Source organism: Triticum urartu, chromosome 5 (genome assembly GCF_003073215.2).
Source record: "Triticum urartu cultivar G1812 chromosome 5, Tu2.1, whole genome shotgun sequence".
NCBI lineage: Eukaryota > Viridiplantae > Streptophyta > Magnoliopsida > Poales > Poaceae > Triticum > Triticum urartu.
Genome location: NC_053026.1, coordinates 651,496,368 through 651,519,767, shown reverse-complemented (window position 1 = coordinate 651,519,767; position 23,400 = coordinate 651,496,368). Strand labels below are relative to the sequence as shown.

Genomic DNA, 23,400 nt, shown 5'->3' with positions numbered 1-23,400 from the left:
TCGGGCGGTCCGTGCCATGACCGGATTGCCACCGAAGGAGGAGGAGAACAGCTCCGACGACAAGCAAATCCGGCTTGATCCTACCGCATCTTTGGCCTGTACTTCTGCAAGAAGGACGGCAAGGACGCCGGGAAGGGCAAAGGCAGCCCTGGATGAACAAGCGCTGGGAAGGAGCGTCCGACTGGACCGGCCAATGGCAGAAAAATAGCAAAAAAGCCGCCAACCTGGGCGGAATTGAACTCGCAGTGTGACAATCACCACCGCATGCTGCTAGACACTACGCATTATGGCTGCCTGTGAATTATTTTTAAAAACTCACTAGAGCGGGATATTTACTGTAGCATGCAGATTATTCAATTGTTTGAACATTTTAGAAAACATGAACAATTTTTGGAAAATGCAAAGGAAATTCTGAAATTTTAAAATAGTTTTCTAGTTGCACGAACATATTTTAAAAACAAAAACATTTGCAAACATTTTATAAAAAAAAGAAAAAAAATTCTAATAATGATTTTTACTCCCTCTGTACCGAAATAGTTGTCGCTACTCCAGTGACAACTATTTCGGTACAGAGGGAGTATGTTCGAACAATTTTTGAGATTTTTCAAACAAATTTAGAAAATCCGAACATTTTTTGAAACACATAGAAAAAACTATAAAATTCTTGACCAGTTTAAAAAGCATGAACAAAAATTATTGAAATTCCGAAAATTTTCTTTCGAATTTTTAAAAAAATTCTGAAAATATGAACATTTCTTGAAAATATTAAATAAACTTTAAAATCCTGAAGTAGCATGAACAAATATTTGGAATTCCAACCATTTCTTCCAACATTTCAAACAAAATTTTGAAAATGTTTTCTTGGAAACACTGAACAATATTCGAAATTCTGAACATTTTTTTAAACATGAAGAAAAACTCAATATTTGCAAACATTTTTTGAAAAAGAAGGGAATAAAATTTGAAAATCTGAACATTTTTGAAAAAATTGACTTTATAAAGAAAAAAGGAACGAAAATAAAAATGAAATATACAAATAAAATGAAAAAAATAAAAGAAAAAAGAGAAGAAACCAAAAAAGTACCAACGAAAAACTAAAAAACCATATGTGAACCAGTAGGGAACTGGGACCTCCTATGCGCAGCATTCTGCGGCGAATATGGAGCGCGACAAATAGTTAACAGTAGTAAAAATCGAAATATTGTCTCAAAAAAAAGTAAAAATCGAAATATCATACCGACAAGGCAAATATAGGAGCCGTGTGGCTGGGCCCGCCCACTAAGACACACCGCCAGCAGCTAACAGTAGTAAAAATCGAAAAATCATACCAACACGGGGAATACAGGAGCCGTGTGACTGGGCCGGTCCACTAAGACACACGGCCAGTAGTAAAAATCGAAAAATCAAAAGAGATGCTAGTGTAAATGGACACATATGACGAAAAACGCATGGCAAATTTATTTACGTACTTACCGTTGCAGGATATTCCTAGTTAGCATATATATATTTTTGAAAATTTGAACACATTTCGAAAACACAGGAAAGAATTTTTAAAGAAATGTGAACAAAATGTGAAATTCTAAAATAGTCTTTGAAAAACAAGAGCAAAATTTGGAATTTCAAACCTATTTGACAAAATACGAAATAGTCTTAAAAAATAAGAAAAAAATTGTGAACGAGTTATATTTACTTTGGAACAAAATTTCAAAATATTAGAACACGTTTAAAAAATAAAGGAATTAATTTTGAAACCCCGAACATATTTCAAAAGAATTAACAAAAATTGACGTTCCAAACATTTTAATTCAAAAATAGAATGTTCTACAAAACACAAACTCTTTCCAAATTTCTGAATATTTTTTCTAAAAACTGTTTTTCAAAAAACAGGATTTTTTTGAAAATCATGAAGATTTCTTGGAATGGGAACATTTTTCCAAATTCCAAAACAAAATTTGGAGACGCGGACATGTTTTGAAATTCCTAAACATTGAAACCACAAACATTTTTTGAAACTTGCAAACAATTTATCAAACTGGCACATTTTTTGAAAATCCGGAAAAAATGAAAACGTGAACATTTTTTGCAGTTGGCGAACAATTATTGAAAATGGGAACAATTTTTTTAATGCCCAAACATTTTATGAATAGGTGTGAAAACAATGAACAAAAGCATTCGCAACACTTTTATAAAAAATCGAACATTTTTTGAAATTAGGAAAACAAGAACAATTCATGAAATTGGCCTAACATTTTTGAATTTTGAATTGTTTTTTGGAAAAATGAACATTTTTTTGTAAAAATGCGAATTTTGTTTCGTCTAAAAATGAACAATTTAATCAAAACAGGAACAATTGATGAAATTTCCCTAACAGTATTGAATTTACAAACAATTTTTGGAAAACATGAACTTTTTTGAATTTGTAAACAATTTTTGAAAGCAGGAACATGTTCTGAAATCCGATATTTTTTCAATTTGTGAACAATATAGGAAAGATTTTGAGAAATTTTAAATTTTTTTGAATATATTGGCATATTTGGAAATGAAGTGAACACATTTTGAAATACTAAAACTTTTTTGAAATTTCTGAACAAAATTCGAAAATAGGTACAAAATCTGGAACATAAACAAGTTTTAAGAAATAGGACATTTGAAATTGCTGAAAATTTGTTGAAAAAAGAAATTAACTTGAAAAGGAAAAAAGAAAAGAAAAGAAAAAAGAAAAATAAAAAACAGGAGAGAAAAAAGAAATAAAAAACAGGTTCAGGAACCTTCCCGAAGATTCCCAAAACCGGTAAAAACGGCTGGGAATCCTCTAAGGTTCCTAAAACCGGAACCTGAAAACTGTAGGTATGTTACAGATGGGCCGGCCCAAATCGTTCGCTATGTCGCGACACCTATGCGATTCGCCGACAGTTTGACGCAGAGCGCGTTGAATAGGATTTTCCTTAGGAACCTTCTATAAGGTTCACAAAATTGGGATGAAACGGGCCGGCCCAGTTAATCGCTTGCCTGGTTTGGTCTATGCGTTTGCCCACGACTTGATGCAGTAAGCGTCATATAGGGTATTCCAATATACAGAGTGGTGCAATAAAACTAGGATGAAAACCATAATAAAAGAAGAAGAAAAAACCTGACTAGAAACCAAACAGACTAGCACCACCAAGCACGACCTCCATCAAGGGCGATTATGAGCGAGGTCTTCAGTAACACCTTCAAGAAGGTCACCGGCACCAACCCCAACCCCAACCCCAGTCAACCACAAAGCTTTCGCCCAAAACTACACAAGACAGCCCCGCCGAATCTTGGCAACAAACTACCACCGCTCGAACATGTCCCGGTGATAAGGGAAGTGCTCCTCGACAATGCCTCCAAGGAGTGAAAGGACACCCACGCCCTTATTGCCGGCAATGACCCCTTGTCAAATCCAAAGCTTCCGCCCAGAGTCTAATGCCTCACCACGTTAATAGACCCCTTGGAAGGAGCCTAACCGCTACGAACATGCGAGACAGAGCCGAGACTTTGCTGGCATTCATCAGCAACGAACCAAGCCAAACGGAGTAGACGACCATGGAGGAAAGTTTGGAACCATGCCGACACCTCCTCTGCAAGGCCAACAAATCCACCACCACAAGCTCCGTACGCAGTCAATGCAAGCCAGGAGACCACGCAACATGGCATGCCCAAGCCATGACGACGGCGCCCGCATGCCGCTGCTCCACCTCAACTGCTGCAAAGATGCAGCTCACTTGACCCAGATCGGCCACACCACCGCGACGTCCAACCATGGCAACGCCATTGTGGTTGTCCTTTCGTATTGACTGCGAACTGCGACCACCGCCATGGCATCACCGCTTGGTGGGCTGCGAACTGCGACCACCGCAGACGAAGGGCGCTGCAGCCAGCCGCCAGAAGTGTCGGAGCGACAGAGGTTCGATCTTGTCCCCCATCTCCCTCACCGCCCGACCCGCCAAAGACCATGCAGCTCGCCGGATCAGCCGCACTGCCGGCCACCTTCCGCACCCCACGCGCCACCGGAGAAGCGCTGCGCGGCTGCCCAACCACCGCCGCGGGCTCCCCACATCGCTAGCGGAAGAGAGATGAGTCCCACCACCGTCGGCTCCATAGAAGTCGTCTGTTCCAAGTGATGTTCCCATGTTTTTCATTGACTGACTAATGTTATTCTGATTTCACGATGTACTTGCTGAGTATTTCTGCATTCGCTCGTGCGTTCGTAAAGGTGAGTGCATGTGTGTATATGTATGCATCTGCGTTGTACAACGTGTTCGAAAACTTGTTACAATCACGGCCTCAGCCGAGCCGATCAAACACCATGAAGCGAACATTTGTCCCATATATATATATTTTTCGTACATCTCTTCTCCCTAATAATAAAGCGCCTGCTACAAATCAGGCGGATGATTTCCTAGAGAAATCATCCGCCCAGCCAGCCGTTCGATCCTGCACCGATGGCCGTTTGATTGAGTCACCACAGGCTTGGCCTTCCTTCTCTAATCCCCATCCATCTGATTCTGATACAGAGCAACGCCGCCTGATGCAAAGCAGGAGAGCACCCCCCTGGCACCTTGCATCGGCGATCTTGCGTCGGTGACCTCGCGTCACTGGAGCCGCCGGCAACTGCTGCATCGCAGCTCCAAGAGTCGTCGGCAACCGCTGCATCACACCATCGAAGCCATCGGGTGCTTCTCCATAGCAACACCGAGCGTGGCGAAGAAACTTGGATGCATCGCCGATGAGCTCTGGCGAAGCTTCATTGACGCACCCGCGAAGCTTCATTGGAGCTCTGGCGAAGCTTCATTGCAGCATCGCTTGCTGTCGTCGCAGCACTGGCGAAGCTCCATCGTAGCGCCGGTGCGGCAAAATCTACAGGGTGAGGGCAGCAGCTCGGCGAAGCTCCATTGCAGCGTCGTAGTTGCAACGCCATGGCCGGCCCGTCGCGGTCGTCGTCTCGGCACCGGCAAAGCTCCAGTGCAGCGCTGGAGTTGCAACCGCCATGGCCGTCGCAGTCATCATCACAGTGCCGACGATGCTCCAATGCAGCAGCGACGGGCGCGCGCGATGCTCCGTCGTAGCGTCGGCAGCCACGGTCGGAGGCGCTGATCAATTGCAGCACACCGTGCTCGCCTAGCTGATCTCCATGGATGTTGCTTTTATGGAGAGGTAGCAGGGCAGTAGCAGTGTTGGGGCGGGCTATACGGCAACGGGTGACGGTGGTCAGCGACGAGGAGTTTGCAGCGTGTCTTTTGGGAGAGGTAGCAGGGTAATAGGAGTCGTGTGTAACGGCGGCGGTGGTCGGGAGAGGTAGCACCACCTGAGGAAGAAGAAGGCCTGTGAGAAGAAAAACTTGTGGACGGGAGCTTTCCCGTGAAGATAACGCTACGAGGAGAAAGCGATGGGTGGGCCAGTAGGGGACGCGTGTCGTTCGCTCGAGGGGGCTTACAATCCAGTGGGATCATTCGGTTGTTTTTAAACATTTTCCTAATAATAATAAACCACGCAATGATTCGTGGTACGTCGTCGGCGCTTTTGCATAAAAGTCCCTTCGTTTTCTAGAAATTAACCCGCAGTCCTCCTAACATGTCAAACCGAACCAGTACGGGCGATGGAAAAGAAAAAAAAAGCTTACCTCCCCCGTCTCCACCTCCAGCGCGCCGCCGCAGTCGGCCCTCGCCCCTCCGCCGCACGCCGCACGTCGCCACCGCCCCAGCGGCTTTCCACCACCGGCGACACTCGACGCCGGCGCCGCACCTTCCCCCAACTCCTCTCTCTCCTCCTCCTTCGCCGTCACCGCTCTTCATCATCCGGCAGACTCCGTCGAAATGGGCAGGCGGCGCTGGAGTTCACCGGAACGGGTAGGCGGGCGGCGGGCGGCGCGAGGAAGATGGCGGATCCGGGCGCGGCGTCGAGGGTTCAGGCGGCTGGTGCGGCAGCTTGCTCCGATGGCGGCGGTGTCCTGCTCATCCAGAGAAAGAGAGAGACATGGCGTGAGGGGGAGAGGAAAGAGAGGAAGAAATGAGAAGGAGAAGGAGCGCAGGGTGAGGGAGGCAGTCGCCGGCGGTGGTGCCGCTCTGCCGCTGCATCTTTCTTCCCCCACGTCCCTACTGCTGCTCCTCTAACTCCATCTCTCTGCTGTCGATTCTCTGTCCGCTGCTACCTCTCCTCTCTGCTCCTTGCTGCCTGTGGCTGTCCCGTCTCTCCTAGCGCTGCTGCTGCTGCACTTCTTCTGAAGCTATTCTCAAATCCGTTGATGCAGTTCTTCTCTGAACTCCAACCTGCTGCTGCTTCTCTCTCTCTCTCTCTCAATTTTTCTGTAATTCTGTGAACCATTGTTGTGCAATTATATGATTTGTGGTATTTGCTTGAGTGAACCCGTAAGGTTTGTACCTTCTGGAAGGTTTGTACCTTCTGGAAAGTGCTAGCACCTACATATTATCCAATTTTTTATAAATGTCATGAGGCATGAGCCACAATTTTTCTCAACAACGACCCTTGGTATATATAAGGCATGCATACAATTTTAATAACACTCGTTTTGCTCTCATTTATCTGTTGGCATAGAGCATCGTATAATATAGAAGATTCATTCAAACACAGCTCTTTGAATATCGGAAAAAATATTGGTTGCCTGATTTATTTATAAGAAGATTCTTCTATGTATTTAGTTACATGATTTTAATTTGATCGTCTTCTTTCAACTTTTTTTTGCTGAGTATGATATTTCCTTAGGTTCACCTTGACCTTCACTGCTCTTGTGTAAGAGCTTAAGTAAATTGATGTTGTATCATCAGAATCTGTAGCCTTGCACAGTTTTTTTTGTCTGTACATACACTTCAATTTCTTTCTCGCACTGAAATCCCTCTTTGTCACAGGATGAATCAGAAACTGAAGATGATGATCCCATGGACACAGAAGAAGCTTCCTCTATCCTCATCGCTGCACTGCAGTCTTTCAGTAAAGCTCTGGTGAACTTTGAAATCCAGTTTAGAGAATTGTTCATGACTTGACAGAAATCATTCTTATGAGCACATCGTTTGATTCTATTACTAGGTCAATCAACTTCAACTACCATGTGGAAGTGGAACTATTGTTGTCTGTCAGTTAAGACAGTCGGGAACTTGGTGTTGTCATTCCTGGCTATTGTATTAGGATACTAGCAGCACTTACATGCAGATATGCTTGTGATTCTAAAGATAGTACACTAGGTGATTGATGTGTGGGTCGCTCAAGTCCTGTGGGGTGCTGGGCTAAAGGTGTTCCATATACATGAACCATAAACTGGAATTGAAATTATTCTCCGCACGCACAAGTAAAACCTATGCAAAGTGAACAATCTCACAGTTGCAGCTTATATTCAGTACTTCTTCATTACAACTGTCGGTTTCAAAGCATTTTCTTTCTCTAATTCTGCAACTTTATAAACTGCAACTCAGTTTTGCTCACAAATGTTTTGCTCCTCATAAAACTAATTTTCTACTAACTGATTTTCGTATTTCCATTATAGTTTATTCATTACCATGGTCAAGGAATTATCAGCGTTTTTTCTGACTTGGTCAACTTACCCTTGCAGTAATCTGCCATAAAAGACAGAATGTAAGAAAGGGTCTACTTTAGCAGTTGAGATCAAGATGCTACTCCAATCTATATATGAAACCAAATCAGGTGGGCTCGATGACAAAGAGGTAATAAGAGATGGACTCTTCCAGTATAAAAAGTTGATGGTCCTAATTAGTTTATAGCTTATTTCTTGATCACTTTAATTTGGTAATATATTTGATTATAGTCACAGCTTACGCAAGATGATTATTTACGTTCTTAATTTATCTTCCTCTATCATGGTGGTAGGGAAACATCGCCGTTAGTTTGCCTGAGATAGAAGGGCTTCACATAATTTTGTCAATAGCATTGATCAGGATATCTTTTTTCTCATTCCTTTCTATTTGTAGACAAGGAAGAATCATAGAGAATCTCGATCCTTACACTGTAGCAGTACCTGAAGCAGAGCAAACCGCTGTCTCAAATTTAATAGTAGATGGAAAGGAATGGTTGTTTTTGTTGCAGGTTACTCCAAGAACAAGTGCATTGTCAAGCTAGATGTTTTATATTATCCGTCCATAATCTGGATGCTTGTGTATCCTGCGACTTGGTTCATCCTGGAGATATTTGTGTTCAAACACAAGTGTGGGCTGCTTGCAGGCTAGAGCATAATTGGATTTTAAAGCCATTTATAATGTCCCGCAAAACTATAAGTTTGAACAAAGGTACATTAAGTTGTGTCACTCACATGGACAGTGTTGCCATCTATAATGCCTTACAAGTCTGAGCTCCATCACGATAATCTGATTAGTGTGTCGCAAGTCTGCTATTTCTAACTGTACAAATTCTGCACTTATTTAGCATTTTACATGATGCGTAGATTTTTCAGAATAGAAATAAGTGAATCCTTTTAACCTGATTTTGCTATATTATTTAGTTCGAAGTTACTTTGTAAATCCCAGTTTCTCCAGTATTGTAACTCTGTGTCAAATCAAACTGATATTTCTCTTGTGGACAACTTCAATTTGTAATATCATGATTTTCTTTTTCAGAAACCACTTCAACTAGCCTAGGGCTATGTCTATTAGTCCTCCAGTATTTCTTGGAATGAGATAACACATGTTTCTTCAAGTGTCTACACACTACATGAAGTAATTAAGTTTCTTATAGAAGTAGTCAAACCTGGATACCAATTTATTGGAACATTATATTTCTTATAGAAGTAGTCAAACAAGGATATCAATTTATTGGAACCATCAAGGAAGAGACACTCCTGGAGGGTCAGAAGTAATGCAATATATTCTCCCTCTTATGCCTATTTGAAATACAGTTGTAGGGTTGTACTTTGCCACTCATATTGCAGTACTCAACTGTAGCATGGATGGAGCAGGAAAGTGTGCTAAACCTTCTAACATGGACACTGCACTTGTACGAGCTACGGGCCACTATTGTTTGTCATATGGATTGTAGATGTAGTGGTAATGTACCACATTTTTCTTTTAGTAAGGATGATATTTGTACGGAGTATAACAATCTGGTTGCTGTGATCTTCCTATTGTCCTTAGAGCCAGAAGAAAAATAGAATAAAAAATTTCATTAGACAAATAATAGAATTGGTGATTGAATATCACATGGCTGTAATTTTATATCTATGTGGGAGCTTGACGTAAGAATACACGTAGAGTATACAAGTGAAAAACATTATTTATTTACAGGCGTTATTACCAGAGTTTTTTTAACAGGGAGGGATCCCGAAGCTTTATTATCATCGTAATAACATGATACAACACATATGACATCCAGGCCCTAAAGAAATAAGAAAAATACATAACAAGTCAATGGACTTTTACAAAAAGGACCTCAAACTGAGAGACAAAAACATGATCAGGTCCTTGCGTCAGTGTAGGTTGCATCTCGCCGCCGTCGGGGATGAGCCACTTGGGGCAACGAGGTTGCTATGGCAGTATGGCTCGAGGCCATACATAGCCCCCACATAGAAGAAACAATGCCTCCTTGTTGGCATAGCCCTAGAAGGAAGAAAGAGGCGTGCAGACAGACCCATCGCCTTAAAAGGTTGCACTTGAGCTTGAAGATTCATCAGAGCGACGAAGACCGTCCATCGATTGCGAAAGACCAACTTCAGCGAGCAGCGTAGCTTCATAACAATTGCCGGTGAAAATAAGCTCATATCGGATCATATATTATATTTTTGGATGAAGTTAACACCAAAGCTTCTACCGGTAAAAATTAGGGCCAGTTCGGAAGTGAAAATCCTAATGAAGTCTTGTTAACCTCAAATATTGGCTTTACAAGAAAAGACTCTTTTTTTCGCAATAATGGATGAGCAAGAATTTTAGAAACCAATGTTTCATTGTTGTTTCCTGTGGCAACGCACGGGCATTATTTTACCAGTAATCGTCCTTCATGGCAGTTTTGCAAAAATGTCCCCGCATTTCGGAGAAATTAACCCTCAATCCTACTTAAAGTGTGGTACTGGTTGATAACGTTTCGTTTTTTTGCAAAAAAAAACCCTCCCACCTCCACCACTTATCCATTGCTTGCCTGTACCGTCGAGCACGCCCCGCCTCTTGCCGCCGGCGTCTACGCCGCAGAAGCCAAGGAAGGGGAATGGGGCAAGGCGTCGCGGCGGGTGTTGTAGAGCGTGGTGGACTGAGGCGTCGCGGCGGAGGACGATAAGGAGGCCGGCGTGCTCTCTTGGGGCGAGGCGTCGCGGCGCCCCGGCGGCAAGCGAGGGCTGTGTTGGATACTGTGGAGCGCGCTGTGGCGGGGCGGCGTCAGGCCGTAGTGGCTGAACTGGAGTGCGTGCGCTACCGCAACGACGAACTAGAGAGAGGCTCCGGCAGAGGACACGGCTATGGCAGAGCAGACTGGGGCGAGGCGACTGCTGGGCCGTGCCTGGACGAGGCACTGGCTTCCTCGCGGTCAACGCGAGCCGCGAGCAGAGGAAGCAACGAGGATGAAGCAGTGGGCCAAATCGGACGACAACAGAGGACGAGCTCGAAGATGAAGCGGGTCAGGTGATGGATTGGAGGCTTCTGGGCGGTCTGAATCGGGGTTATCGAATAGAGGGAGGCGGTCGAGGCCAGTACCGGAGATCCTCCTGCTGACGCGGGCATGCTGGGTCGCAACGGCGGGTGTCGGTGTGCAGATTCGGGCGACTTGACGCGAGTGTGACGGCGGAGTTATGGGCTCCATGGTGGCGGCGCCATTGTTGTTGTTTGAGTTCTTCTGTTCAAAAGAGAAGAGAGAGGGCGAGGAGAGAGATGAGATTGATGGTAGAATTGGATGGGAGAAGTGCGGGAAAGAGCTCACCGGCGGGGTCCTGCTACTGTTGTTGCAGATCGCCGGCGAGGATGACTGGCTCGAGCTACTCGGGTTCGAGCTGTGGGAGAGGGGCGCCTCGGAGGCTGCCTGCTTCCTCGACAAGGGCGCGAGGAGGCTGGATCTGGGGGAGAAGAGGACTGTGCTATGTTGTTGTTTTTTGGGGGGAGAAGGCGACAGTGTTGTGCCGCTGTTTGCACGTATTTGGATGGACGATGGAGAATTGATCTAATCCAGCACATCGTAAATGCCTAGCCGCCTTGTGTGAGATACACACGCGTCCACTAGGAGGTCCCACGCACCGCCACATCATCTCTCCTGGTCCAGTTGTTTATTTCCACTTATCCCCATCCACATGCGACCTCTCTCCTCCATAAGCCTATACCCACACCAAGTGACACGCAAGGTTTTGCTCTCAAAAAAGTGACACACAGGTTTTTTTTAACAGGTGGTTGGATCCGAAGGACCCAGAAGCTGCAGTAGATAAAAGAACTACTCCCACCCGGACCCCTATTTCATCTCTAAACGCCTAAAACGCCTGCCTGATCCGGTTAGTGTTCTGTCAAAAAAGTGACTCAGCCAAACCCCTTATTTTCTTCTTAATCATCCGGACTGACTAGCGTGTCTCAAACTGGGACCAAATTTGCGGGCAATATAAAAGTGGCCAGAATCGCAAGGGCACCTTGCTCCACGTCATAGCCATTATAGACTGTCCCACCTATGGCCACCTACTCCTTCTCTCTCTACCCCGGCAACGGCACAGACAGAGGAGATGGTGCCTCACGATGGCGACGGTGTTGGCAGAGGCGGCGGCTAGTGCTCGCGCCCGCTGGGGATGGAGCTCGTGGGCGTCGGGGCTACCGTGCCGCGCCGGGGACAGAGCGGAGCCCATGTGCACCGCGGCCGAGCCGGATTTTAAACCCCATACCGTTTGTATAATGAACCCACGATCCATCTTTCTTTCATACCAACACCGACCGAGATTGCAATGAACATCTCATCAAAACCAAATTGGAGACAAAAGAAACCGTCAATAACAGTGCATGTACGCCTCGGCAGAATCTTGCATGAAAAAAACAACAGATTTTTCATCTTATGTTGAGAAAGAGAGACCCTCATCAAGACTTATTGGGGTCTTACTCATGATTATTGGATTAGGCCCGTGTAATATTTTCTTCTACCGTTGCAACGCATGTGCTCTTTTGCTAGTAATAATAAAAATAACAACCACAGTACGCCCAATTTTTTATTAATAATAAATAATAATGCTGTAATTCCGAAACTAGTAATGATAAGTTGGAATTTCAAGAAATAGGAAGGACGCCATCAATAGTAGCGTCCAGACCTGGTCGCTGTTGCAAACAACGTCCACACCTGGACGTTATTCTTAGCAGCGTCCAGTGTTTAGTTCAACCTAGCCTAGAAAAGTCCTCGCCTTCGTCCGATCTAAGGGCAACTCCGACGCGGCAACCTAAACTGATACAAATTTTGTCCGTTCTTTGTTCATTTGGATCGGTCAATCGGACGTCAATTTCTGTTTTTGTCCGCCGGTCCGAAGATGCTCGGACAAGCATATTTCACATTTGCACTGGATTTTGATTTTTTTAATAAAACAGCAAGCAGAATCCAATTTACATTAATTAAAACTAAAAAAATATTAAATGAAAAGATAAAAGAAACAGTTAGCGGCGGGCAGTAGATCATCGTCATTTTCTTCCTCCTCCTTGGCCTGGTCGACGTAGACTGGTGTCTCCATCCACGGGAACGCCTGCTGGATGGCTGGCAACGTAGCCACTTGCTGCACCACCAGCTGATGCTTCTCCTGCCGCTCGGCCTTCATCGCCCGCTCTGCAGCCTACCACTCGGCCTCCTCGTCTATCGTGCCCATCCACACGGGCATGCATGATATACGATGGCAACATGCTCGTCCACGACCATGATTGCCCAAGCCGTGGCCATGGCTCCTCCTCCATAGGCTCGGGCGCAAGCGGTGCTAGGGGCGGTGGGGGCATGTTAGCCTCCACTCTGGCCGCCGATTCAACCAGTGAGTGTGCAAGGCTAGGCCACTTGGTGAGCTCCTTGCGCTCGGCCTCCTCAATGGACCTCCTTGTGGCCTCCTCGAGGGCCACAATGTAGGCCTCCTAATCCCCCCCCCCTTCACCATGACCGACGGTGATGGTGGACCAGTGAGCGTGCGTGGTGCACAAGACGCATCCTTGTAGCATGACCGACAATGCTGGTCGTGCTCAGTGGCGAACTACGCGTCCTAGTTCGACGAATCCATTGTGGACGCTGGGTTGCGGCAAAGGTCGTCCGAGAGTAGACACGACAATGGTGGATCTCCATCAGCTGCGTGCGGCCTGAGTCCGGCACGGTCGGCACCAGAACCCTATCGAGGTTGAGGTGCCACCCATGCGGCAGGTTCACGTTGGGCTACGACACCGGCACACCATGCTTCCAGAATTGCTGGCAGTGGTGCACTGACATGTAGAGGCAAAAGCACGACAGCCGACTCAAGATCAACTTATCTATTATCATAAACTAGCCAGTTACCAATTGTATTGCCCAAAATAACAACCTAGCCAAATATATAATATACATTTGTAACCATTGAATAAATTATACACAAGACCAGACAAAGAAGATTCAACCGAGGCCATGGAACAACTCACATGCTCCAACCATAGGTCTGGTGGATGATCCTAATGATGAGCGAATGATCCTAATGACAAGCAGCTAGTGAGACGATGTTGCTCCTGTGATGATTGATGATGTCCGTGCTATAGCTTGCTTACCACCTAGCAAGGTAAGAAGCGATGGCTGCAGGTGTATTAGAGTATATTGGTCATGAAATATCTATCTATCAAAGTAAAACGACTCGGTTGAGCCTAATCAGAGCACCAATGAAAGGCAATGACTGGACGCCATCCGTACTAGCGTCCAGACCTGGACGCAGTTAGCAATAGAGTCCATCCTGGACGCTGTTATTCCTGGCGTCCTTCCTATTTTTATAATTTTCACCAGCTCTTTACCAGTTTCGAAATTACAGAATTATCATTTACTATTAATAAAAAATCCAGCCGCTGCGGTACACGCTTATCATTTGAATAGCTCCAGGGTTGAATGCCTAGGTAACATGCGGCCAGCGCAATATCATCTTTATGAAGGCACAGCACCTTGCCAAGAGCGAGAATACAAATATTTTCCATACACGCCATGTTGGATCGGAGAGTTCCATAGCAACAAGTGCAATTTATAACGTCGATTATCTGGAACCTGGGTATGCGGTTTAATTTTGATTATTTAGTTTTACATTATTGTTATGTTATTAAGTAGCGATATATTTGTAATTGTTGTTATCAACTAGCTAGATTCTTGCAAATGCTTTTGACTGAAATTAAGCAACTATCTCCGTTTCTAAGTATAAGTCTTTTTAGAGATTTCAACATAGACTACATACAGATGTATATAGACTTATTTGAATATAGATTCACTCATTTTACTCCGTATTTGAATCTCTAAAAAAGACTTATATTTAGGAACGGAAAGAGTGGTAGCTAGTATGAACAAGTCGATCAGTATGAGCAGCGCTTGCACTGCAAAGACTGGCTATTAACTCTCAACTGAAACGCTACTAATTAATGGATAGACAGTGAGGTACTCCCTCCGTTCCAAATTACTCGTCGCAGAAATGGATGTATCTATAACTAAAATATATCTAGATACATCCATTTATGCGACGAGTAATTCAGAACGGAGGGAATGCCTGATGTCGTACGAAACATCACATCGTCCAATTTGCGTCATCACACGTCAACCTGAAACAGCTTTAATGCCAGATAATCAGATATGCAACAACAGGCAGCTTTTTGTTTACTTGCCTCATCATCCTAGCATCAGACAGCACTATCAGTGTCCAGGGCGTGTCAAGACATTACCTGAAAAGGATAACAAAACAAAACTTATAACAACAAGAGCTTTTGCTGTAAAACAACTATGACCTGAGCCCTGAATCTTCATGTAATATTGACTTCAGAGGAAATGAAAAACGAATGCTGCATCACGGAGAAAGGACAACGACTGCAAACTGAAGTTAAATGTTCCAATATTTCTCACATGAAACATGACATGCAAAAGTTACATATATGCTACATCCATGGTCCCTGATTCTTCTTGTGCCCAGGTTACAGCAGGAACATCGCTACATACACGGCTACACATAGCGAGGTTGAATGCTTAAGATGGACATGGATTAATCTGAGTCTGGCTGTTGCCTGGATGGTCGCCGGAAGTAGTACCTGTTACCAGAAAACAAAGATGATTATTCATTCAATAGCAAGCATTTACCAATGAAAAACTAATAACAAATTTGAAGTGAGACTGTCGCATACACGAAAATGTGGTTCATTAGTACACAACTGCACCGGCATTTGATTCATTAGTACAAAGTGTGGTTCAGAAGAAACTAAGGAGTGCTGGAAGGAATTCAAAGAAATTTAAATCACGCATTTCAAGTTAAGCAGTTTAAAATCTGATCTCAAATCTCAAAGCCTTCTATAAATGAATCATGTGATGAAATGTAGTGGGTGTTAAAGGGACAATACGACCTTAAGCCTGTGCGAGCGTTCAATCGGCGAGTTCATGGTCCCTGGGTCTTGCAAGACATTAACTACGAGTTCTTTCGTTGTCAACTTCAGGAAGTCAACAAGAAAGCACTAGGTGAAGAGGAATTCGGATGGGACTCCGACAATGATGACGTTGTTGACAACCTAGACGTGGTTCAAGAGGGTCGCGATTTATGCAACATAATTGGATTTCACCCATCCAAGGAGATTCTCTTCTTGAGCAGCTTCCGAGGAAAAGAATGGAGGGCTACAGTACACGCTTATCACTTGAATAGCTCGAGACTTGAATGCTTAGGCAACATGAGCCCAACCCATTATGATTGTTTTGAGCTATTGCACACCTGTCACGTCCTCGATGCGGCTATATCTCCCACGTGTCGAAGCACGACTTAGAGGCATAACCGCATTGAAAGCAATGCCGCAAGTGAGGTAATCTTCACACAACCCATGTAATACATAAGGGAAAGATACATAGTTGGCTTACAATCGCCACTTCACACAATTACATGAATAAAGCATTACATCATCCAAATACACTCAAGGTCCGACTACGGAACCAAAATAAAAGAAGAACCCCAAATGCGACAAAGGTCCCTGATCGACCCCAACTGGGCTCCACTACTGATCAACTAGAACGAAGCAAGACAAAGGACAAGATCTTCAACGAGCTCCTCCTGAGCTTGGTTGCGTCATCTGCACGGTCTCATCGGCACCTGCAAGCTGGTTTTGGAAGTATCCGTGAGCCACGGGGACTCAGCAATTTCACACCCTCGCGATCAAGACTATTTAAGCTTATGGGTAAGGTAAAAGTATGAGGTGGAGCTGCAGCAAGCGACTAGCATATATGGTGGCTAACCTATTCGCAAAAGAGAGCGAGAAGAGAAAGCAAAAGCACAGTCGAACAACTATGATCAAGAAGTGATCCTAGAACAACCTACGTCAAGCATAACTCCAACACCGTGTTCACTTCCCGGACTCCGCCGGAAAGAGACCATCACGGTTACACACGCGGTTGATACATTTTAATTACGGTCAACTTCAGGTTTTCTACAACCGGACGTTAACAAATTCCCATCTGCCCATAACCGCGGGCACGGCTTTTGAAAGTTCAAATCCCTGCAGGGGTGTCCCAACTTAGCCCATCACAAGCTCTCACGGTCAACGAAGGAATAGACCTCCTCTCGAGACATTCCGATCAGACTCGGTATCCCGGTTCTACAAGACATTTCGACAGGGTAAAAACTAAACCAGCAACACCGCCCAAATGTGCCGACAAATCCCGATAGGAGCTGCACATATCTCTTTCTCAGGGCACACCGGATTGTCCAAACTTCCGGTAGGCCAGCCCAGAGTTGCCCCTGGTGGCCATCGACGGCTGACAAGTTGGACCAACACTCAGAGGAGCACTGGCCCGGGGAGGGGGGGGGGGGTAAAATAATGATGACCCTCAGGAGCGCGACTCCCAAGGGAAAAGAAAAGGCTAGGTGGCAAATGGTAAAACCAATGTTGGGCATTGCTGGAAGAGCTTTACTTAAGGCGAACTGTCAAGGGGTTCCCATTATTCCCCAACCGCGTAAGGAACGCAAAATCCGGGAACATAACACCGATATGACGGAAACTAGGGCGGCAAGAGTGGAACAAAACACCAGGCATAAGGCCGAGCCTTCCACCCTTTACCAAGTATATAGATGCATTAATTAAATAAGATATATTGTGATATCTCAACAAGTAAACAATGTTCCAACAAGGAACAATCTCCATGTTCCAACAAGGAACAAACTTCAATCTTCACCTGCAACTAACAATGCTATAAGAGGGGCTGAGGAAAGCGGTAACATAGCCAAACAACGGTTTGCTAGGACAAGGTGGGTTAGAGGCTTGGTTCAACAATATAGGAGGCATGATAAGCAAGTGGTAGGTATCGCAGCATAGGCATAGCAAAAGAGCGAGCAACTAGCAAGCAAAGATAGAAGTGATTTCGAGGGTATGATCATCTTGCCTGAAATCCCGCAAGTAAGAAGAACGAGTCCACGAAGAAGACAAACGGACGTAGTCGAACGAATCCTCACAACACGACGTTATCGGAACCAACCCGAAGAAGCAACACCGGAAAGAAGCAAACAATCATGGTAAACAACCACCACATAATCATGGCATGATGCACAATCAAGTATGATGCATGTCCGGTTTAATGAAGCATGGCATGGCGAGGTGCACAAGCAATTCTACAAATTAAGTGGAGCTCAATATGCAACTCCGTTGCATATTGACGAAACACCACGTTCAAGTTATTTAGTTCGATCTCGTTTATGTACCCAACAATATTAAATGTTGTTAAACATGGCAAGAGGGTGAAGCAAAAGAAAACTACCTATCTAGTCAAGTTTAAATGAGGCCGGAAACAACAAAACAACAAGTCCGGAAACTCCTCATATGCATATATATTAGGTTTGGTACTGTTCTGCCCTAAACACAATTTTATAGTTGTTAAACATGCAAAGTAAAGCCATCATGTTAAATTAGGCATTTTTCTACCCCATTTACATATAAAGTTTATTAAAATCCGAGTTACGGTTATTTAGATATGAATTAAAGCATTTTAACATGGCATTTAAGCAAATTTAACTAAACATCAATTTAGACATTTTAAACATGGATGAAAGTGGCATATTATTAAACTAGATGAAAAACTAAGCAAGTTTCATATTAAGTTTGTTTTAATCCGATGCACGGTTGTGAAGTTATTAAATGCATGATCCCAAAGGGGTTTTCTGTAAAACTGCAAAACCTGAGATAAATAGCTAAATTCGCAGAGCCTAAAAAAATAGATACTGGGCCAAATCCTGTTGGCCCAACAGGAAGAGGGGATCTGGAGGGCGGCTCACATCGGCCCGACTGGCGCTGCGGATCTGGACCGGGGTGAACTGGGCCTTGGCGCTGGAGGAGGTCTATGTTGTGGCTGGAGTTGGGCCAGGGTGAGGCCACGGTCAACGAAGGCTCGAGGCAGGGGCGTCTCCCTCCTGCTCGACTGCAGAAGCAGAGGCGCGGCAGCGAGCCTGCAGCGGCGCGAGGCTGCGATGGCGCTGGAGGCGATCGAGGCCTGCAGCGGTGTGGTCCACCCAGTGGATCTGGAGGTCAACGCGGCGCGGAGCTGGGCCAATTCCCGATCGAAGCGAGGCGGCGGACCGAGCGCGGGGTCAGCAGGAACTCCGGCGGCCATGGGAGGCCTGAACATGGCAGGAGAGAGAGAGGTTAGAGGAAGGAGGAGAGGGAGACGGCCAGGGAAAAGAGCAGTGCGGCGGGGTACTGGCCTGGTCGGTTTGTCCGACAGCGGCGCTCGCCGGCGACGAGGTAAGGAGGAGGAGGAGGTTCGGCCGGCGCGGGGACGCACCAGATCGAGCGGGAGGAGCTCGATGCGGCGTACGGGCGATGCGGCGTTGTTCGGTTCCTGCAGGGGAGGCGAGGTGATGGTGACTCCGGCAGTGCAGCTGCTACGGGTTGGAGCTAGGATCTCCACGGCGGCGCTGCGAGACAACACAGAGAGAGAGAGTAGCGTGAGAGAGAGAGAAAAGAGAGAGCAGGTGGGGAATGAAGGGAGCAGGGCACGGCGGGGAACTCATCTCCGGCGAGGTCCGATCTCTGGCGGGGATGAGAAGGCGTCGGGGTCCTCACCCGCTTGGGATCGAGCGAGGAGGCAGAGGCGGCCCTCATGTCTGTTGGATGGATGGATGGATTTGTGGATGGCCGCGAGCTGGTTGGGTGGATCGGGCAGGGGAGATCCCGATGAGGATTTGGTGGAGAGGCGGCGCTGCGATGGGACAAACCTCCTAGAAATTAGGGTTGGGTTGATTTGGTAGGTGGTGGGCTTATATATAGTAAGAAGGTCCAAAAGAGGCTAGATCGGACCCTCCGATTTAAATCGGGCGGTCGAGAAAAATAGGCTAGGGAGTCCAAATAAGAAAACGGTGATGTTTTGTTGATGTTTGGGGATGTTCCGGACACAACGGTAGCGACAGCCCGAGTCGGGTCCGGGACAGCTTTCGGACGCGCGCGAGGAGGATCGCGGGCTGACGAGAGAGGTTAGGTAGGGCCTGGAGGTAGGTTGTGAGCTGTGTAGACGGTCTCGAGCTGAGAGAAGAGAAGAGAGGGAGGCCCGGCGACTGTTTTCGGAGATCGAAAACGTCCGACGTTAGACCGGCTACTATCGCCGCTATATTTATCCGTTGGGGCATCAAACGGACTCCGAATGCGATGAAACTTGGCAGGCGGTCTACTGACAACAAAACAACACCGCATGCCAACTCTCATCCCATTCCGAGAACATTTTCCGGCCAATTATAAAATAATATTTCGGACATGCCGCAGGCGCGTGCAAGTGTGTCTGGGCTCAGAACGGACAACGGAAGGAACGAGGAGACCGGGACGGATGCAAGTTTTGAAAAACATGATGATGCAATGCACATGATGACATAGCAAGATGCAACACGCAAGCAAATGACATGGCAACGACAGCGAATAACTGGAAGACACCTGGCACATCGGTCACGGGGCGTTACAACACCCCCTGCGAAAATACCAATATTTTCCGTACACACCGTGCTGAATGGGCGAATTTCCTAGCAACATATAATATAGAAGAATATCGTCCGTGGAAGGCTAAAAGCATTCGTGTATCATTTTAGTTACGTTTATTTTATATTGCTATTGCAAGTGCTATTAACGATAAAGGGTTTCCTCTGTTCTATACCCTCCGTCCGGAAATACTTGTCATCACATCCCCTTTTATCCATTTTGATGACAAGTATTTTCGGATGAAGGGAGTATTATATAAAGCAACCAACCGATACAGTCAACGATAGGTGCCCTGGTGGAAGCAGTACAATTACGCCCAAAAGAAAAGAGAGAAAAGACAAAAGGAACAAATGCTGACAATGACGGATGAACAAAAACAAAGAAGCCTCGTGACTGTTGCGCCCACCGGAGATCTCCCACCAAGCTCCTAGGCTTCGAAGCGCTGGTACCCATCAACACCTCCAAGAAGAAACGCATCAATGACGATGCTACTACCAAGGGTTTCCCTCGGTACATGATGAGGATAAAGGGAGGGTAGCACCCGACGCCCTTTAGGAAGGTCCGGCGGCACCTCAGGTGCCACCGTGTCGGTGTCGGATAGGCTGACATGGATTTCTCCCGATCCCAACCATCATCCTGGGCGCTCCAGAGCCCGCCAACATACCGTCCACCACCTTACGCCAACCCGGTCATCAAGCCACCCACGCTGTCTCACTACAACAGCGCGAAGTGGGGCCTGCACAACAAAGAAGAAGAGCTGAGACTAGGGGCAGCGGCACCATCAGCATGCGAGAGGGACCGACCTCCACCGTCAACGACGGTAACCGATCGAACGCAACATCAGGAGCATACTAGGCCCGACCGGGCCCTGAGATGCATGTAAAGCTCCCACTGTCGTGCTGCAGAAGGCACGCCGTCGGCGACGCCGCCTCCCGTCCGAGCCGCTCCTCCTCTTCACCAAGCAGAAGGCAGTGAGGCCGCACCAGAGCTGGCCTACTAGGACCCAGATGGGGCCCAAAGAGACCCCGCGCCACCAGGCCGCCTCGCCGCCAAGGAGCAGCGCCACGATCGCGCCTGCCGCCGGCCACCGCCACCAGCCTAGCCTCACCACCGCCAACCCCTTGCCCCGGGAAGGAGGGCCAAGCGCGCGGGTACAGAAGATCTCGTCGCCGCTGACACCATCCGGGCCAGATCCATGTGCACCCCCCGGCAGCGGCAGGGGGAAGTGAGAGGATGAGGGGGTGGAGGAAGGGGGGCGCGTGCCTCCCCGGCCGCCTCACGGGGAGACGACGCTAGGGCAGGTCGGAGTCGGGGTCGGGCAGATCCTAGATTCTTGCAAGTGCTATTGATAATAGTTATGTTGGCACTGCAATATATCATTCCTTACAAGGTACTTGTCCCCACGTAAGTTCAGCCAAGCCACCGGGGACAAATCTTTTGAGCAACTCTGTTACGATGGATGACAAATCCATCTCACAATCGTAGCCACTTCGATCCGATGAAGTTGTCTTCTACTTCTTGTTGGGCTACCATGACACTAGCCATTCCAAGAGTGGCAATTCTTTGGTCCACTTGTTTATTGTTCGTTTTGAGATAGCTAACCAGACTCGATCGTCTCATAATCACTGCTATTGCCTATCAGGCTGATCGTAATGGTAATATCATAGCTGGTATCATGTATGTCAACTAGGCAATTTTAATAAGGTGTTATAAACTTAAATGAAGAAAGAAAGGGTTGAGTATCATATCATGATACTGTATCATAATAAATATTATGCTACTATGTGTCATGTATGATAACAAATAAAATACTGTATGATACTAATATATGATACTATGCATTTGAGAGGTATCATATGCATGATACTAGTATATGATTCTCCCTATTACAACCAGCCTCATGGCACTAGCCATTCTAACAAAGTGGCGATTACTTGGCCTATGAGGAACGTCGTTGCAACAACAACAACGACAAAAGGTCTGGGGCAGTTGAACCAGGCTTGAGGCCGTCGGGGAAGGCAGTGTGGGGGAGGAGGTGCACTTGAGGCCGTAGGAAGGGGAGGATGAGCCCGCCGGCTCAAACCTCGTCCAGATCTGGCTGACCATGGCGGAGCGGCAGCAGCGGGCGACAGGCCACGGCGAAGCGGTGGGTGCATACGTCGTGGTGGCGCAACGGGGGCCACCTCCCTTCCGCCGGCGAGCAGCTCCACCACCCATCCTCCCTCCTTCCTGTAGCTCCACACGCTCCTTCTTGCGCGGCAGCCGAAGCTGCAGTCCGCATCCTGCGCGCGGAGCTGGACTCCGGCGAGACGCGGCGGCTCGACGACTTTTAGGCGACAGCCGAGCGGAACCGGGTGGAGACGATGCCGACGGCGTTTGGTGCGGCATGAGCAAGGGAGGCTGGAGGAGCCCGACTTCCATGACGGCGTGGGGAGAAAAGAAAGGAGGGGGAGTCACGGGCAGCACGCCGGAGTTGGAGACTGACGGGCGGTGTGGTTCCAGGCACGGGACCAGAGACCGACGGAGGTGCCAGAGAAACTCCTCGCAGCCAGCAGCCAGGGCGCCACAACGGCCAAGGCACCTCGCGGCAACGGCCAGGGCGTGGCACCAACACGCGGCGACGTACTCGGGCGCATCTCGGGCAGCCACGCCCGGAGGAGTGCCTGAATCGCCGGCCTTCAGCGAGACTCCGGCAGGTGCTTCCGGCGGCGGTGATGTGGAATCGAGAGGAGAGGGTGGGTGGCTCCGCTGACTCCTTTTCTTCTTTCTAATTAATGGGCTAGATTGGTTTTCTCAACAGATGACATGTGGGCCTCTGTCCATTTTAACAGTCAACGCTTACCGCTTCACGATATTCTTCCCTTTTCGAAAAGCGTCTCACATGAGCAAATTTATGCTTCTTTGTGGAACCATATTTTTTTCATTTTCCTCTATCATTTCGTTTTCCGAAAACTGTCATTCTTTCAAAAATGTTTCATGTTGTTGAAAAGAATCAGAAAATTTAAAAAATGTTAGTCAAAATTTCAAAAAATGTTCTTGTTTTTAAATTTTTGTTCTTAATTTCACAATTTCTAATTTTTAGGAAGCTTCAGAGTCAGACACTCCGCTGAGGTCACCTACTAGCTCAGGGAGGTTAGAGGTCGCCGAGACGATGTGGTCGAAGGCAACTACGCAGTCACAAATTCATGACCACATGGCCGACGGCGGAGGCGGCGGCCGTAACTCTCTTCCCCAAGAACCAGCGTGCAACTCTTGCTCTCTTCCTCGGGACCCGGCGGCAGGCAACCAGGTAGCTCGCATGGGAGGCCAC

At 46.8% G+C, this 23,400-nt stretch overlaps 2 protein-coding genes and 1 long non-coding RNA gene across 3 annotated transcripts; 1 reads left to right on the top strand and 2 right to left on the bottom strand.

Annotated features, from left to right (window-relative positions):
• Nucleotides 1–1,875: 1,875 nt before the first annotated feature.
• Nucleotides 1,876–6,949, bottom strand: LOC125507625. The gene is made up of 3 exons (XM_048672153.1): nucleotides 6,846–6,949; nucleotides 5,645–5,810; nucleotides 1,876–5,329 (listed from the first exon to the last, which is right to left on the bottom strand). The coding sequence occupies exons 1-3, from the start codon at nucleotides 6,947–6,949 to the stop codon at nucleotides 4,769–4,771; spliced, it is 831 nt and encodes a 276-aa protein (XP_048528110.1). The 3' UTR covers nucleotides 1,876–4,768.
• Nucleotides 6,950–9,237: 2,288 nt separating this feature from the next.
• LOC125511591 lies at nucleotides 9,238–11,193 on the bottom strand. The gene is made up of 2 exons (XR_007285043.1): nucleotides 10,885–11,193; nucleotides 9,238–10,800 (listed from the first exon to the last, which is right to left on the bottom strand). It is a non-coding gene; the product is annotated as an uncharacterized LOC125511591 (long non-coding RNA).
• A 10,679-nt stretch (nucleotides 11,194–21,872) lies between these two features.
• LOC125506487 lies at nucleotides 21,873–23,400 on the top strand. Its single transcript, XM_048671292.1, has 2 exons — nucleotides 21,873–22,825; nucleotides 23,173–23,400. The coding sequence occupies exons 1-2, from the start codon at nucleotides 22,195–22,197 to the stop codon at nucleotides 23,211–23,213; spliced, it is 672 nt and encodes a 223-aa protein (XP_048527249.1). The 5' UTR covers nucleotides 21,873–22,194; the 3' UTR covers nucleotides 23,214–23,400.

Bases quoted from the DNA above. Each gene is read 5' to 3' on its own strand.
- LOC125507625 (XM_048672153.1), bottom strand. From the start codon at position 6,949: ATGAGGATAGAGGAAGCTTCTTCTGTGTCCATGGGATCATCATCTTCA. The intron at 5,811-6,845 runs GTATGTACAGAC...CGGATGATGAAG, and splicing joins TGCGAGAAAGAAATTGAAGT to AGCGGTGACGGCGAAGGAGG. The intron at 5,330-5,644 runs GTAAGCTTTTTT...CTTCTTCCTCAG, and splicing joins TGGAGGTGGAGACGGGGGAG to GTGGTGCTACCTCTCCCGAC.
- LOC125506487 (XM_048671292.1), top strand. From the start codon at position 22,195: ATGGCGGAGCGGCAGCAGCGGGCGACAGGCCACGGCGAAGCGGTGGGT. The intron at 22,826-23,172 runs GTGGGTGGCTCC...TCTAATTTTTAG, and splicing joins TGTGGAATCGAGAGGAGAGG to GAAGCTTCAGAGTCAGACAC.